We start from the raw sequence: 17734 nt of genomic DNA on the forward strand, positions 1-17734 counted from the left end.
AAATATCACCTCCTAAGCCAGAAGCTTAACTTCTAATGACCCATATAATAGGTCTGAATAAGTGTCTCCCAAACCCGCACCTTCTAAAAATAGTATTAATATTTTACATAAGGTGTCTTATTTTCCTTGGATTTTTCGTCATTGTTGTTTGTGTTGTATTTTGTTTTCTAGCAGACCAGATGTTAAAATAGTGGATATATCTCTTTTCAAAAGTGTATTGACTGCAAGAGAATCATAAAAATACCAGACTTCCACTGAGTTTTTACCAAGCTGTTTGCTGTGCCCTTAGTGAAATATCTATTGTGATGCCTGGGGCTCTTCCCTGACCTGGTGTAGTTACAGTTAGCCAAAGTCTAGCAGTATTTATGCAGTCTACGTTTTACATCTAGCTATGTGATTACCTGGGGCAAATTGCATGTGGTGTCTAGTGCCTATAGCAAATTTGAGGAAGAGTGTTTTCTACTATCCAGTAGAAAAGTTTGGTTAGCAATGCGACTTAAGCTGCAGAGAAGGTATCTGCTCATGTGCAATACAGATGGAATTCTGCTGCAGAAAATAGCATTTCCAGTGCCAGAATTATTCCGTGGTCCAAGTAATGTGCTGTGGTCAGTGAAGCAGAACATCTTCATATAGAAATTCTTGGTCCTACTTCTCAAAATTTTGAGTGTGTGTGTGTTTTCATTATGTGTAGGCTTTCTAAAGATCTGTCTGGAGAAGTAAAACAAAGTGGTTTTAAATCCACATTGTACTCAGATTCTGGTTTTAGAAGGACTGTCAAAGAAAACTTACTGTAATTAATAAAAAAACAGTGTAAAAAGCTGTAATAAGCCTTTGTATAAGAGTAACATAATCATACTGCATACCTCCCAGTGGTTCCTGGGGCCTGATGTAGCCAAAAGAAAGTGGGGAGGGGCAGGTAGTTGCAGCTTTTATCAACATCACCATGATCAAAGGGGTTATTGAGGATGAGGAAGTCTAATCCTAACAGAGCCATGTTTTGATAGCTGGCAGGAGGTTGACATAGTCTAATACAGGCTATTGTCATTAAAACCATTATATTATGTTTATAATGGAAAAATAAACATGCAAAACCTTTAAAAGTCATTCACACAATTCAAGTAAACAAACCCAGTGGTCTCGGCTATTTCAGAGTTTCTGTAAACGGCTCTGTTAAGGAGAAGAGGGAGGGCTTAAAAGGAATATCAGGCACCAAAACCACTTCTGTTTCTTTGTGGTCAGTTGTAGAGCTATCTTAGTTGCAACAAATAGGAGGTGATACTTTTCCCATATACTGCTGTCGGAAAAATGTGGAAACTTAACAGAGTTTTTACAAATCATCTTTTTTTCTCCCTCTGTCTTATAATGAAAATCCTGGTATAATTTTACTTATGGTGCCGTGTCAATTGGCTTTGATACAGCCTTTCCGTATTAGAATTGGGATGTATTTATGTTGTGAAAGTATAAAGTCTTTTGATCAAGTATTTTCTCAAATAGTTTCCCCAATAAGGAACTGATGGGGGAAATTGGAACATATGTGCCTGGGGTGCTGTGGTCTGCAAGATGGGACAGTGTTGAAAAGCATTACCTTATACCCGTATTCCGTTTGCCCAAAATTTATCAGGGCCTGGTTACAAACCCAGTTCGAATCAGCCTGAGGAAATGAGTTACGACTTGAAATCAAATTATGTTAAATAAAAGTGTATAATCTAAGAATGTGTTAAGAGTAACTGAATATTCTGCAAATTGTTGAAATTGTGCTGTTCAGCAGAGTTGTTCACTTTCTCTTGAGAGCAATTTCTTATTAAAATAATACATATAATGAATAGATATTTTAGAAACTTCATCATGGAAAGAACTTTCTCCTAGTCATTGTGGGAGAAGCAGTAGGGAGAATTTGAAGACAAAAATACATGTGCTAGCTCTGTTTCTGTAGTATCTAAATCAAGGTTGTAGTCCATCAGACTTTCACAAGTGTTAAATGTACATAGTGCTTTCCTGGAACATTTTTATCATTAATGTTAATGTTTAATGTTATTTTGCATATTTTGTGTGTATTTTACATAATAATTTATTTTATAGTAATTAATATTACAGTTGAAGAAAGTATTGCTTTGAAAAAGCCCTTTAAAAAAAGGGTTCTTAAAATCTAATCCAGTGCCTAATCTTTTTCTCTGTTTCTGTGTACCCTAAGGATGAATTGCACAGACTTCTGGATTTGCTGAAGAAGCAAGACCCTTTGCCTGAGGAACAGCTGCAGAAGCTGTGCATTGAGATGAATGATTTTATTGTTGCACTGTCATCAGTGCAACCCTCTGCCAAGAGAGAAGGCTTTGTCACAATTCCTGATGTGACATGGGCAGATATCGGAGCCCTGGAGGATGTTCGGGAGGAGCTGACTATGGCAATATTGGTATGTCTTAACCTTACTTTCAAAGATTTTTTGCACTTCCCCCTATGCAGGAAATAAAACTATGCTTGTTTGGTTTTTAATATTTATTTAAGGTATAATGTGCTGCCCATGAGTTCTAATGTTCTACAAACCAGAAATTTTGCAACATCTTAATTTAAAATAGTCAGACTTCTGCAATTTGCTTTCAAATTTCTTACAAGTCTGGTGCATGTATTTAACATTTCACTTACTGAAAACTGAAAGCATGAATACAATATGTTCATTCTTGCTGAATCTTAAGTATTCTAAAAGTTTTGTACCGATAACCTTAGTTATGCAACTGCCACACGAAGAATTGGAGACTACTTAGCTGGAAGGTTAGCAGAAGGAAGTCAGAGGAATACTTAACACTAACACCTTAAGATGAGAACTTAGGTAAATAAAATCTTTGCCTCTGAATAATGATACTTCTCCCATTTTGGGGTACTTATCAGTGCAAGCTAATAAGATGCTGATCGACTATTTATTCTTTAAGCCTATAAAGAATTGGAATAAAGTACTTGCTTATGAATGATTTTTCATCCAACTGTAACTGAAATGAAAAGTTTAATGTTAGCTTTTTGTCACAGATAACTATGACAATTTCTTTTATAGGCACCTGTGCGAAACCCAGAGCAGTTTAAAGCTCTGGGCCTGACTACTCCAGCTGGTGTCCTGCTTGCAGGGCCTCCTGGGTGCGGCAAAACACTGTTAGCTAAGGTAATGCATTTTGTAAACATGTTTAAAAATACTGGAAAACCTTTTTGAAGTGGGTGTTTTTGTAGGAATGACTGAGTCTGTATGATACTGACAGAAGTTGATGTTTTGCACCACTTCTCATCAGAAAATTAAATTTGGGCCTCTGTGCTAAAATTACTTGATTTTTCTTGTCATGAAGTTACAATTTTCCTTGAATTGAGAGGGAGTTACTGCAAAGCTTGAAGGAATGAAGTTGGTTAAGAACAAAGTAGCAAAGATGGGGAGAAACTCTGTTAGATAACCACTTCTATGGAATATTTCCCTGTAAATAAATTATATATTTGGAAGTAGTCTACACTATTATATTTATGTATTTTTATTTATTATATTTACCTTACTGCAAATACTTCTGTTTTCCTTCTCGAGCATTTCAGTTCTTATGGCCTCCCCATGTAAATGCAGATAATCATGCAAATGTCCAGGTTGTCACTCATCTTTGTCTTCAAGTGCTCTTATGTAGTTGAGTATCTCTTTAACTCCAACTAATTATTAAGAATTCTTCAGCTAATATGGGAGAGGGAAGTGGGGTGTGAATCTGGAACACTGTCTCATTAAACACAGAGAACACCTGGCTAAATTCCCCACCCCCCTCCCACTCTTAATTGCATATAATTATACTTTGTTCTGTTTTCTATATTTTACAAACAGTTGATAACTGTGCTCCTTCCCTTAAGTTTGTTTATTACTCCATGGACAGAACAAAAGAAAACATGAAAAATATGTGTTTTATATATACATCTGTATTTTCCTTTTTGATAGGCTGTGGCAAATGAATCTGGACTGAACTTCATATCTGTGAAAGGTCCTGAACTACTAAATATGGTATGCACTAACTTTTTGTTATTTATGGAATCCTTGTCTATAGCATGGGGCAAGCAAAATTCCTGATAATTACACAACTGATGCTGGTGCAGTTGAAGTTGCCTCATTTAAACTCTGCTTAAAGTTTTTAGCAGTGAAGTTGTTCATGTGAAATGGAAAAAGCTATCTGGGTAGTTCAAGTATATACCTTGGTTTAAATTACCTAGCAGATGGGGCCTTCTTGACTGAAGTAGGATTTCTAAATGACCAACTACATACATCATTGCTTTTATGTAGATTAGGAAAAAGAACAAAAATTCCAATCTACAGTGAGAGAACATGGTGATCAGTAACTGCAAATCGGCAGCTTTCACTAAGCAAAATAAACTTTTCAACTTTCAAGTTTGGAAATATGTTCTGCCAGTCATTTTAGCTTCTTAATGGACATTTGAAATCTTGGAAAGCCATGTGGTTTTTCAGTTGATCAAAGTGATTTTTTTTTAAAAAGATTTTAAAGTGTTAACGGATAAAAGTGCTTTAGTCTGAGTTTTTGAAGCACTGGACTTAGAAGTGTTGCGATACAACTTCAGTCCCATATAACATAGGGACCTCTAACATATAACATGTTAGAGTTAAGAGAATGTGTTGAGCTGGGCAAGACAGCTGCAGCCCACATCTCGGAAGACCATGGCAGTTACCCGTTTATCAATAAAGTGGAATCTTTGCCCAAACGTTTTTTTTTATGTGTACTTCAAGTACTGATACAGGCAGGAAATAAACTCTTAAGTTAATGAGGAGCCCTGCTTCCTTCTAGAGTAAGGAGAGAATGTCTGGCTGTGATTCAGAGACTATGTTAAGACATAAATTGTATCAAAACATGTTTGTTTGGAAAAAATGACGTGTTTGAATTTACAAATTGGCAACCCCCACGCCTGCAATTTGCCATTCAAAGTGAAATCCTGGCTTACTTTTTGGTTCCCTACCACTAACCCTGCTGTCTTCAGGCAACACTATATGAACTTCATGTGTTTATTGTGTTCATATTGCTCACTGGGTTTGTTTACGAACAGCTGAAGAACAACAGGGTCCTTAATTAAATTTGTATTTGTTAATGCTCATCAGCACAAGGATGGCAAGTTAGATTTATTCTCCAGAAAGTAGGACTTCTGTTAAAGTGTAAACTGTCCAAAGTGAGCTAGTGACAACTAGTTCCCATGTAAATCTTGGTCAGTCAGGAAATAGAGAAACAGACTGTTGTCAGAAGAAAACTGGTTATCAGGTTGCACTTCTCCCTTGCAAAGCACATCAAATAGTGTTGGAAGTTGTGATTCTTTATTTTTCAAGCAAAATCTTCATGTCTTAACATTGTTTCACCGTGAGTTGTCATTTGTTTTAGTATGTTGGTGAAAGTGAACGTGCTGTACGTCAGGTATTCCAGCGTGCCAGGAATTCAGCCCCGTGTGTTATATTTTTTGATGAAGTTGATGCTTTGTGCCCTCGGAGGTCTGACCATGAAGTGAGTCTGTCTTAAAATATCTCTGTAAATAGATTATCTCAGTTGCAGCTTTTGTGGCATTGTCCTAGCAACAGAAATACCTGGAAGGGTACTACATTCAGTGTCTCACAAGAAAAACAATACAATAGGCTTTCTCATATTTGAGGAAAAACTTGTTTGTGAAATTCTATAAAGCTTAATACTTTTTTTAGTATGCATATATAGAAAAAAATATCTTCAGAATGTGTGTATTTCCACCAATGGCTGTGTAGAGCCATAGGAAAAGATGGAGTGCAGTTTAATATCATGTTTAATTTATGACCAAATCCTGACAGCTGTATGCAGCTGTAATGCTTGCATGAAGTATGTATTTAGTTGAACAACATGAACTGGGTCATGAAAATATTTGAGGCAGGAGCATAAGTGGAATGCGTTAGATTTCAAAGCTATTCCACTTGTGAAGTTTTCTCTGTCTTGATTTTTTTTTTTTTTTTTTTTTTTTTGGTCATTGTTGTTTTGGAGTAGGAGCTACCTACACCTAGGATTAACTTCTACACTGGGGGCGGTGGTGTTAGTGCAAACTGTCAGTGTGTTGAAAGGAAAGCTGCTCTGTCTTTTATGCAAAGGAAGTGCATCTTTTTTTATGGTACTGTACGGGTATATGTATGTCGATGGCTGAAAGAAAAGATGCTCTTTTTTCAACAGACAAGTTGCGTACAGTACTGTTTAGATATTGCCATCAATGACTTTAGCAGAAGGACTGTTGTAGTTCCAGTTCATAGGAGAGAGGAAGTTTGATCAGCTGTTTCTGAATGGTACCTTTTCTTCTGAATTTGCATGCCACCTCCCATGAAAGATAGCCAAGCTGAAAAATTCAGACTTGGCTTCTTGAATGTCATGAAGTGGTGGTACCCAAAGAGCCATAAAAGGTGTCCAGTACTAGGCAGCACAGTAGGCATAGATGGTAGCTAAGGAGGGGGAACAAGTGTGCTTTGCCCTCACTATATTTCACTTCTGTGGAGGCAACAGCAGGCAGCAACTTGGTGCCTAGAAGCGCATCCCTGCTCTTCGCAGCCTCCTTCAACCATGTAGAGGTACTGTCTGTGCAGGAGACCGGTGACTTTAGTACTTAGGCTGTGATACTGGTGACAATCCTTGGGATTCATAATTGAAACTCAGGGGTGCTTGATGTTTCCATTGGCTTCTTGAGACCTATGTGCAGTTTCACCACACATAAATCCACCTATGGATAATTATAATATTTTTGTATGTTTAAAAGAACACAGTTACACTTAGAACAACATTCTTCAGAATCGTCAAGCAGTTTTACTGCATAATTGAACTTGTTCTCCAGCTCCCTGTGCTTTCTCTCTCTGTCTCCCCAGCTCTAGAAAGAAATTCAGATTAAGCTATTGAGTTTGGTTATGGGAAGTCACTACTATGGTGTTAACTTTCAGAGGTTTAAATATTTGGAGTGTATTGGTTTTGTGTTTTTCTTTTTCCTCCCCAAAACCAGAATATTGAGAAGTTTTGGGTTTTATTGTTGAGGTAGATGTGAGAATGATTAGTATAAACATCTATATGTACTTCAAGTGACTGCTTCATTTTTAATGTGAAGTAAAAGGTTTGCCACATGTTAAAATGTGTGGCAGGTGTATAGGTAGCATGAATTTGCAGAGGAAAAATGCTAAGAACATGATAGTAGAAATCCAGAATGCAACTACATTGAAAGTGTGAAAAAGAAACTTTTTATTTGAATAGCATGTGAGGGCAGGGAGCTAGTAGATCTTTTGTTTCTTTTACTTTGAAATATTCTCATTCCCACTGTTTCCTCAATTTTGTTGACAAATTTCTCCTTTTAAAGTCAGGAGCCAGTGTCCGAGTAGTTAACCAGTTACTTACGGAGATGGATGGTCTGGAGAATCGTCAGCAGGTTTTCATTATGGCTGCCACAAACAGGCCAGGTAAGGACCCAAAAATCATAAACAAGAGAAATCAGTTGTCCTTGGTTCTCTTCTAATTAAATCATGTGTTCTTACATATTTGAATTGTATAACTAACCTTGTTTTGTACTTAAAATTACAGTGTCTCCTCAAATCCAAACCTTTTGTGATCAATTAATCTATTCCATATTCTTGTGACAGTGTGAGATGAAGCAACCTCTTTAAAATGTGTCTTAATTAGCACCTGATACCATTGCTGTAAAATGCTTTGAAAGGCCTTTGATGTAATTGGACTTTGGATTATCTCCTTGGAACATAAACAAAAGGGAACTAAAACATAATTTTTTTTTTTTTTTTGTTGCTTCCATTGATTTTTCTGTTCAAAGCAACCTTATAGTTTACCGCTATTTTTAATTCTTTTTTCCTTGAGGCACCTATCTCATGTTAAATCATTTTTCCATTTGCTTATCTTTTGCTTCCTGGGCTTCATGTTCCGAACGCACTCCCTCAGCCTGAACGTACTCTGCTGTTCCCTCATGTTCTGCCAAGCTTTGACAGTGACAGCTGTCTCTGCTCCCTCACCGGCTCTTCAATTTTTAGTAGCTTTTGCAATTCCTGCAGCATCTTCTCAGTTAATAAGCTAAGCACTGACATCTACTTTACAAACATCATGTGTTTTATAACCAACTTTTTGCCTCTTTTTTTTGTATTGTGGAGAAGTCTTGTGTTTTACAGACAGCAAGAAACTTGCCTTTTCCTGAATTTGAACTCCATCTAGGTGCTGAGAGTTAGAAGTAAAGGAATTTGCTGTTGGTAGAGAAAAAAAATATATGCATGAAGATGTCGCACTTTCTGGGTTATGAACTTTTTTCTGAATATTGCATGTATTTGGCAAGTTACTGGTAATGACAAGACAAGTTAGTTGTTTCATACATGCCTGTATTAAGTAAGATGTAGAATTCTGATGACAAGTGGCTTAACAGGGAAAAACAGTAGCATAGCTACTTTCAATATAAATTGGAAGATAAGAAAGTTAAAATACTTGACAGATTGCTTGTGTCCTATAGATCAATGAAAATTTCGTCTGGAATCACCTAAAATAGGCAACCATGAAGTGGTTTTGGTTTACAATGGTTAAAAAATTCAAAAAATTTGAGGAAAATTTTCCTCTTTCTTGAATTTTTTGCACTATGACAGACTATCAAGCCTTCGACATGGTGAAGTATGAGCAGTAGATGCTTAAATCTAAATCTACTTGTAGAAATTCATTGATTTAAAGTTGTAAGGTTTCTTGGCATGAGCTTAATGATTATGACCTATCTAATCCAATGTAGAAAAGAGAATAAGGTTATACAATGTAGCACATCTATATATAGATACAGTTGGATGTACCAAGGGTGTTAGTACTAGTGTCATCAACTTGCCTTAGGAAAGAGATCTCTCACTAAAGTAATTATGCTAGTGCAAGTATTTATATCAAGCAGCCTTATTGGTCAGTGTTTCTCAAGGGCTTCATATCTAATTGCTGATGACAGTATACTCTGTCATTATCTCTGACTGGTAGCTTGGGGTGTGGATTCCAACACTTTGGAAGTTGAGGAAATATCCGTCTTGACTTCTTGCAGTGCCACCTCAGGTGTACCACAGGTATACATGGGGCGAGTATTTTTTTGGGCCAGTGTGTGTACGTGGCCCTGTTCTGAGCTAATGACTCCTTTCCCAGAGGCAGCTGACTGGGAATAGTTTCATAGCTTTACAAGGGCCAGTTTAGAGTAAATGTTGCTCAGATGTTAATTTCAAGATATGAATACTTGTGCGTGGCAGGTTTCTCCTAATTCCCAGCTTTGCTGGGTTTAGGTTTACACTGATTCAGTACTTGCTTATGGGTCTCATTTTTATGCAGTGTGAAGTAGTCATCTGTGCAATTGTTAATCCATCCCTTTATAAGCCTTATACTGGAGGCAGTTTTACCATTATGTTGGTATAAAGTACCTCTGTGTTTGGGGATTATTTTTTTTTGTTTGTTTTAAAAAGTCACTGTTGTCTTGTTCAGCTGCAGTGCTAGATGTACTGTTTTATTATACCAGAATAGTTTAAATTACAAAACTTTCCTAAGTAATGAGGGTTGAACTAATATTTGAAGGAAGCTGTGAAATTTGTTAGGCATGAACTCAGCGGTGTATTACCAGCCAGTGGCATTGATGAAAAAAGTGAATTTGAGGTAAAAATGCCAAACGTAAAGAAAAGGCAAAGGCAGGGATAACAACTACCATCTTCAAATTGAAGGGTATAAATATGTCTGCAAATTCTGTAAATGGAAGTGATGGGTTCACCCTGGCTGGATGCCAGGTGCCCACCAAAGCCACTCTGTCACTCCTCTCCTCAGCTGGATAGGAGAGAAAATATATTGTGCCAAAAGAAAAATCTTCTCTCATAAATATATTATTATTATTAATAAGAATAATAGTACTAGCAGTAGGGTGGCAGTAGCTTAACCAGTTTCGCCATCAAGGTATATTCCTGGCACAGTTGTTCCAGTGAGGTCTTAGCACTCGTGACAAGGTTTTATTGTGAAATGGTGGTGGTTTATATACCCCATTGCCAAAAACTACCAAATTCTTTTTTTGTAATAGCCTTTAAGCACTTGGAACACTCTAATTTCCTTTTTGCCAAAAGGGCAGGCACAATAGATTGGTTCTTTTGTTTATCACGTACAATATGCAAGTGGTAATTCTTACTCTGTCAGTGCTGAAGTAAGCCTTTGATCTGTCCTTAAAAGGAGGGTATTTTAAGGTTTTTTTGTGCTTACTCAATGACTTTGAAAGTCCTCTGTAGGTCTTTCTTGACTAGTGCTAAATTAGCAGGGATCCAGTATTCCCAGCTCAGTCTCTTTCCACCTAAATGCAGAAGTAATTTCAAACTTTGTCTGAAGAGGATTAAACTTTTAAAGCACTCAATGTCATTAAAAAGAGAGAGGGGGGAAAAAAAAAAGAGGCAGAAATGTCATGTCCTGTTAGAAACTTTATGGATCAGAATAATTGTATTTGTTTTCAGTCTACTTCCTTCCCAAAATCCAAGGCTAAATACTTAAAAACCATCAAGCACTACTGTTAACTAAGGTCTATAATTTCCCACAATTTTCTAGTTACCAGTGGGAGTTTCAGTATTGGATATTGCTACTTTCTGCTCTTTTCTTACTTCCCCAGGCTTTGAACATTTATAAACTCTGTAGAGAAATGCTGATCAAGGCATCAGCAGCATTTATGGTGGGATCCAAGGAACTGTGTGTAACCTGAGGAAGCAGACCAGAAATCAGTGAAACACTGCAAACTGATAGTGATTTAAGCTTGACATAAATTGTGATGATATCTTTGCTTTCATTTATGGTCTTTTTCTCTAGCTTTTTAAAATTAAGTTTTGCAAAATTCCCCTGTTCTGTTTTTCTGAGTTCTGTTTTTCTTTAGCAAGTTTATATTAATTTTCTAGAGCTATTCACCTGAACCACATGTTTTGAAACACCATAAAAAAATAATCTTCAGTCTCTGACAATAGTTACAGTTTTGGTTTGGGTATTTTGTTTGTTATGTTTATACCTGTTTATACATGTTGCTGAATTAAAGGCAAGATAAGATCTAAGAAAAGCAGCTAATACATTAAGGCATCAAACAGTTTCTTTCATGATAGTTCTACTTCACACAAATTGTATTTCTGCATTTCACCAGCCCTTGAATGTTACGTATCTTTCACAGAAACTTTAGTGGAGTTCGCTTGTTGCGTAGGAGCAAAGTTGTTAACTGCAGTGTTCATCTGGAGTCTCAGAAAACCTTTTAGGGCTCCTAAAATTTTGCAATAGTTTGGAGAGCAGTGTAGCAAACTGAAATACTACATGATTCTCTAGAGGCTAGTGCCTGTTTTAACCTTTAAAAACAAAGCAAGGAACGGATGTACTCTAAATGTCATCTTATGTGATTTTGCCAAATTATCTGGAAAACGGTACTGCTGTCTTCTAAAAATGTAGTCAACACCATTGATTACATCAGAAAACCAAGACAGGAAATTATTAATTAGATTTCTCTTAATAGAAGTATATTCTCTCTGTGAGACAGCTGCTTGGAAAAGAAGTGGTGTGTGTGTTACCACGTTTCCATGTTTCACTTTCAAACTTGAGAGATAATAATAGGCTTTGAAAGAGGTATCTATGATGACTACCTTGATTTCATTAAAATGTTAAATGTATCTAAAATTAGTTGACTCTCTTTTGTTTAGATAAGTTTCAAGATAATAGATAGGGAGAGAACATTATGATTTATCAGGATGGAATGCTTTGAAATTCCTGAAAGGGGGACATTATTCAATTCTTTAAACAGATATGAAGTGCATCCAATGAGTGAGTTTGACCAATGAGTAAATACTGATCTTCTGTGTTACATGACTTGAATTTTCAAGAACTTTAGGCCCAGGTCTGAACGAGCAGAGTGAAGTGAATTGACTCATTGGGAGATGGGGAGCGTAGATCCGTGTTTTAAACTTTCGTATGGTCTTGTTGTAAACTACCATTACTGCAGCTTATTGAGTTAGTATGAGTTGTGGTAACTCTTTGAATGCGGGCAATTTAATAATTTAAGTACAAATGGATGACTGCATCTTTAGACTGTATCGCTAACTTTGTATTGTTGGACAAAGAGCATGGCAAGTGCCATGTTCTCAGCATGCAAAATGGAAACAGCATTTTCCATATGTTTAAAGAGTTTTTGGAACTTTGGAATGGGGAAGTTACAAGTGCACAGTGTTGTAATGCAATCCTTATTGAGATTTGTTTTGATGTTTGTAATTGATCTGTTGACTGAACTTTGTCATCTCATTTTAATAATGTGGCAAGACTTCTGTACACCGAGACACAAAAACAGGAAAGTGCACTTGTGCCAAAAGCAAGACCAAGTATTATACAGCACTCACGTGTAAGAAGGATGTTTTTGTTTGGGCCTGCCATGGCAGGCATTCTGTTTAACCCTTGTTTCATCTAGTCTGGATATTAAATTAATACATCAAGTATTTTCAAGTATTTTTTTTCTTAAGAGATTCTTGTCACATCTACAGTAGCTGATTTTTGCCTGCATAGGTGCCTCTGGCCATGACTGTCATATCTTGGGGGGGAAAAAAATGGTTTTGTCCAAGAAAAAGGTGGCGGAGCAATTCCTAATGTATGCATCTCATTCTAATTTTTATCCTTTAAGCATAGGTGAGACAGGAAGTTGAACAAAACTATGCACATCTTTCTTTAAAAAGTTAATCAAGACTACATTGTGGTAGGATCAGGTAGTTGGAATCTTGACAGAGTTAAGCAATTTTTTTCATTTGCAAAAAAGGTACAGCTGTGCTTCCATGCTACTGTTTTGGGGTTTGGGTGGTGGAATTTTTGTTTTGTTGTGGTTTTGTTTGGTTTTTTTTTTCTTTTAAACATCTGTACAGTAAGGAATAACAGCTTAATTTTTCCCAATTCTTCACCTTTAATATACATGAATGCTTGTAGTTAGTCTGTTGGCTACATTTTGTCAAGAGGATGTAACAATCGTAAGGGTGTTGGCAGCTTCATTTGGAGTACTTGATAGTTTGCAGCGTTAAGACTTAGGTGTAACTTTCAGCTGTTACTTTTGGAAGAGGTTCTTGCCATAGCTACCTAACACATCTCTATAACTTACAGACTTCAAAAAAGTCCGTTATACTAAAAATACAGTTTTCTTTGTATATTCCATGGATGCTTTTGTGACTTTGCTGTTTGCATTACTGTAGTATGTAGGATATAAACAAGGAGCTCCTGGACAAGCTCAAAAGCATAAAGGAGGCCTACAGAGGGTGGAAGTAAGGACAGGTAGACTGGGAAGAATACAGAGAAACTGTCTGAGTGGCCAGGAACCAGATTAGGCAAGGTAAAGCCCAGCTAGAATTAAATCTGGCCAGAGACATCACGGACAACAGGAAAAACTTCTGTAAGTATGTCAAGAGGTAAAGGCCTAGGGAAGATGTGGGCCCTCTCCAGAAGGAAACAGGAGGCCTGGCCACCCTGGATATGGAGAAAGCTGAGGTACTGAATAACTTTTTCGCCTTAGTCCTCATCAGCAAGGGCTCTGACCACACTGCCAGAGTTGCAGATGGCAAAAGCAGGGGCTACGAGAATGACAAACCATCCACTATAGGAGAAGATCAGGTTTGAGACCATCTAAGGAACCTGAAGGTACATAGGTCCATGGGACCTGATGAAATCCATCCACAGGTCCTGAGGGAGCTTGCGGATGAAGTTGCTGAGCCACTTTCCATTATATTTGAAAAGTCGTGGCAGTCTGGTGAAGTTCCCACTGACTGGAAAAGGGGAAATGTAACCCCCCTTTTCAAAAAGGGAAAAAAGGAAGACCTAAGGAACTACAGGCCAGTCAGTCTCACCTCTGTGCCCGGCAAGGTCATGGAGCAGATCCTCCTGGAATCTCTGCTAAAGCATATGGAAAATAAGAACGTGATTGATGACAGGCAACATGGCTTCACCAAGGGTAAGTCATGCCTGACAAATCTGGTGGCATTCTACCATGGTGCTACAGTGTTGGTAGATAAGGGGAGAGCAACAGATGTCATTTACCTGTACTTACGCAAAGCATTTGACACTGTCCCTCATGACATCCTGGTCTCTAAATTGGAAAGGCATGGATTTGATGGATGGACCACTCAATGGATAAGGAACTGGCTAGATGGCTGCACTCAAAGGGTTGCAGTGAATGGCTCAATGTCCAAGTGTAAACGACTGACAAGTGGCTTTTCCCAGGGGTCAGTACTGGGACCAGTGCTGTTTAACATCTTTGTCGGCAACATGGACATTGGGATTGAGTGCACCCTCATCAAGTTTGCCAATGACACCAAGCTGTGTGGCATGGTCAATACGCCAGAAGGAAGGGATGGCATCCAGAGGGATCTGGACAGGCTTGAGAGGTGGGCCTGTGCAAACCTCATGAAGTTCAACCAGGCCAAGTGCAAGGTCATGTTCCTGGGTCACAGCAATCCCAAGCACAAATACAGGCTGGGTGGAGAATGGCTTGGGAACAGCCCTGAGGAGAAGGAGTTGAGGATGTTGGTGGTTGAGAAGCTCAACATGAGCTGGCAATGTGAGCTCGCAGCCCAGAAAGCCAAGCCCATCCTGGGCTGAATCACAAGAAGCGTGGCCAGCAGGTCGAGGGAGGTGATTCTGTCCCTCTGCTCTGCTCTCATGAGACCCCACCTGGAGTACTGTGTCCAGCTTCGGAGTCCCCAACATAAGAAGGACATGGACCTGTTGGAATGGGTCCAGAGGAGGGCCATGAAGATGATCACAGGGCTGCAGCACCTCTCCTATGAAGACAGGCTGAGAGAGTTGGGGTTGTTCAGCCAGGAGAAGAGAAAGCTCCAGGGAGACCTTATAGTGACCTTCCAGTACCTAAAGGGGGCTTATAGGAGAGATGGGGAGGGACTCTTCATGAGGGAGTGTAGCCTTAGGACGAGGGGTAATGGTTTTAAACTGAAAGAGGAGAGATTTAGATGAGCTATTAGGAAGAAATTCTTTATTGTGAGGTTGGTGAGACACTGGCACAGGTTGCCCAGAGAAGCTGTGGCTGCCCCATCCCTGGAAGTGTTCCGGGCTGGGCTGGATGGGGCTTTGAGCAGCCTGGTCTGGTGGGAGGTGTCCCTGCCCATGGCAGGGGGGTTAGAAATAGATGATCTTTAAAGTCCCTTCCAACCCAAACCATTCTATGATGTAATAAACCTAACACTGCCAAGTCCACCATGAAACCATGTCCCTAAGTGACATATCTATATGTCTTTTAAATACCTCCAGGGATGGTGACTACAGAAAATTCCTTCGTGAAATAGAGCAAGTAATACCATAATCGTTTTTGGTAAATGGGGAAATGGGACATCAAGAAGCATTTAAAAACATCATCCAGGTAGTTTTTGCTGAAATACAGACAGGAATTGAGGTCTTCCCCAGATTATATGCTCTGCATGTATCTCTTGTTATGCTAATAGTCCTTAGTATTCATATCCTGACTTACTGTTTATATCCTAACTTACCTGGAAGTTCAGTATTGAAGCTTGTGGTGCTAAAAGGCTGATAGGCATTTCTGTTACATTTAAGCTTTGAATGGTTTTCTAGAAACATTTGTGTTGATTTTTGGTTTCTTACTTCTCCACACATAATAAAATTTGGAGTCTAGTTCTTCTTGGGAAACAAATTCTGTCCTTTGCAGTTCTATTTTGTGTTTTCATGGGTTTCCTATTTTACCATTCAGAAAATTAATACATAGTAGAAATGCAAACGACCAGTAAAATTAAGTTTACATATGGGTGCTTATGATTTGCCCTGTGTACTTGTTATTCTTAATTTATCCCTGTGCCTTTCAAGTGGATTTTTAATGGTTAACTTGGGTAGAGTTCCTTCCAATATAGCAAACTGGAAGCATTTTTTTTCCCTTGATATGAATTAATGTGGAATTCCTCACTTGATCGTGCTAGGTACGACAGTAGAAATATACACTTATACTACTGTACTGCCAAAGATAGATTTGTCTTCATTTGTGAAGAGATGAAACTGGTATTTGTGAGCCATCTTTGAGCAGATGCAGCTTAACTGTACTCGGTAATAGAGGCTCCTACTTGACAGAGATTAAACTATTTCAATCAGCTGTTTTAACGCTTAGAGCTTCACATCATGGCACAAAAGATTCTTTGAATCTTGGTACAAGTATGCATGTATTCCTTCTCATGTGTGTACTGTCCTAAGGCTGTATGTTATATCTGGATAATTTTTTCTTTTTTTTTCTTTTTTTTTACACTCCCTAAGATATAATTGACCCAGCTATCCTGCGTCCTGGTAGACTCGATAAAACGCTCTATGTGGGTTTGCCACCACCTGAAGATCGACTTGCTATTTTAAAGACCATCACCAAAGTGAGTATTTGGAAATAAATCTTTATCTCAAAGCTTGGCAGAATGACTTAAGACAAATTAAGTTTTACAGAGAGTTGCAGGATCCTGTCTCATGAAATACTTTCAGATATTACGTGAGGTCATAAAAAAAACCCCAACATCAGCCATATCTGCTGTTAAATTTGCTCTGAGACTGCAAGGTTGATAAATCTTGAGCAAAGCAAACCTGTTAAACATAGAAGCTGCTACCTTTATAGTCACAGTTTGAACAGATTTAATTAAAAGATTACTATCTGTGTGAGTAATGGGCCTGGAAGTGTTTTGTAAGCTTTTTTGGAGGGGGTTCCACACATTCACCAAAATGATTCACAAGCTCCGTCTGTATTTGCTCAACAGTAATCGTCACACTTAATTGCCTTTAGGACTAAAGGAAGCTTGTGATGATAGAGGCTGTGGGTCAAAGTAAATATGAAAATGCAAAATACCTGCCTTCATGGGTTCTCCCTGTGGTTAATGGCACCTTCTGCCACTTCAGAGATATGGATTATAGAATTCTGAGTATTTCTCTAAGTACGGTACAGCAGTAATGAAGGCCTTAAAAAAGCCACACAAAGCATTATGAATTACTCAGATATTTCCTACTTTTTCCAGTAGATCAGCATTGATTGTTAAGAGCAGGTGTTCTATCAGACTTTTTTTTGAGTTGCAAAGGAGACCCAAGTCTCCATGATAGAGAAAAGATAGCACTGTACTATGAAAAGTGTGGCAAAAATTATTTAGTAAATTTGTAAAGATAATAATTGACTTATGTAAGCATAAAGCTGTGGTGTAGGCAATAGTTAATCCCATAGGAGAATTCAGAAAGCGGTAACTCATTCAAGCATGTTCTTTCATGCCAAAATGATTGTTCAGAAGTCAGACTCGCATTACAAATTTAGGATGTTAGACTTGCCTTCATTTGTTCTGTGCATTACTTCATGGAGGGAAAAAAAGTAAGTATGCCCCCATTTGTTATTAAAAAAACATTTATAATAAAATTATTTCTATTTATAAAAAGTTTTATAAAAACATTTCAGTTAAAACTTTTTACATCCATGTTCTTAAAGATGGCTACCTTTTAAAAGACCTAGAGAGAATTTGAGTGTAACATCCATAAATCGTTTTTCAAATATACTGTAAGGAATTATGGTTTTTATTTTACCAGTTTATTTTTAAAGGTAACTCAAAGCGTTCTTTAAAAATTGGGGTTATATGATTGTTCTGAGTTAATACAACCAGCCTTCTTCTGAAAGAGGTGGGTAGTAAGGGTCAGTCCCTAGACTGTCTGAACAGAGCAGGAGGATTCTGGTACAGAGTTTACAT

General features: G+C 37.9%; 1 protein-coding gene across 5 annotated transcripts in view; it reads left to right on the top strand.

The window, feature by feature from the left end:
- NVL (nuclear VCP like) overlaps positions 1-17734 on the top strand; it is a 48000-nt gene that overhangs the window by 14989 nt on the left and 15277 nt on the right. For 4 of the 5 annotated variants that reach the window (XR_008465331.1, XM_054194747.1, XM_054194745.1 and 1 more), the window contains 6 exons: positions 2192-2410; positions 3044-3148; positions 3947-4009; positions 5385-5504; positions 7348-7447; positions 16287-16393. Coding sequence is in view for 4 of the 5 variants with exons in the window: in XM_054194747.1 (XP_054050722.1) it covers positions 2192-2410; positions 3044-3148; positions 3947-4009; positions 5385-5504; positions 7348-7447; positions 16287-16393 (714 nt within the window). In the remaining variant the exon portion in view is untranslated. The remainder of the gene's footprint in view (positions 1-2191; positions 2411-3043; positions 3149-3946; positions 4010-5384; positions 5505-7347; positions 7448-16286; positions 16394-17734) is intronic. The other variant, XM_054194746.1, reaches the window with a different exon arrangement.

Source organism: Rissa tridactyla, chromosome 3, assembly GCF_028500815.1.
Source record: "Rissa tridactyla isolate bRisTri1 chromosome 3, bRisTri1.patW.cur.20221130, whole genome shotgun sequence".
In the NCBI taxonomy this organism is placed as follows: domain Eukaryota; kingdom Metazoa; phylum Chordata; class Aves; order Charadriiformes; family Laridae; genus Rissa; species Rissa tridactyla.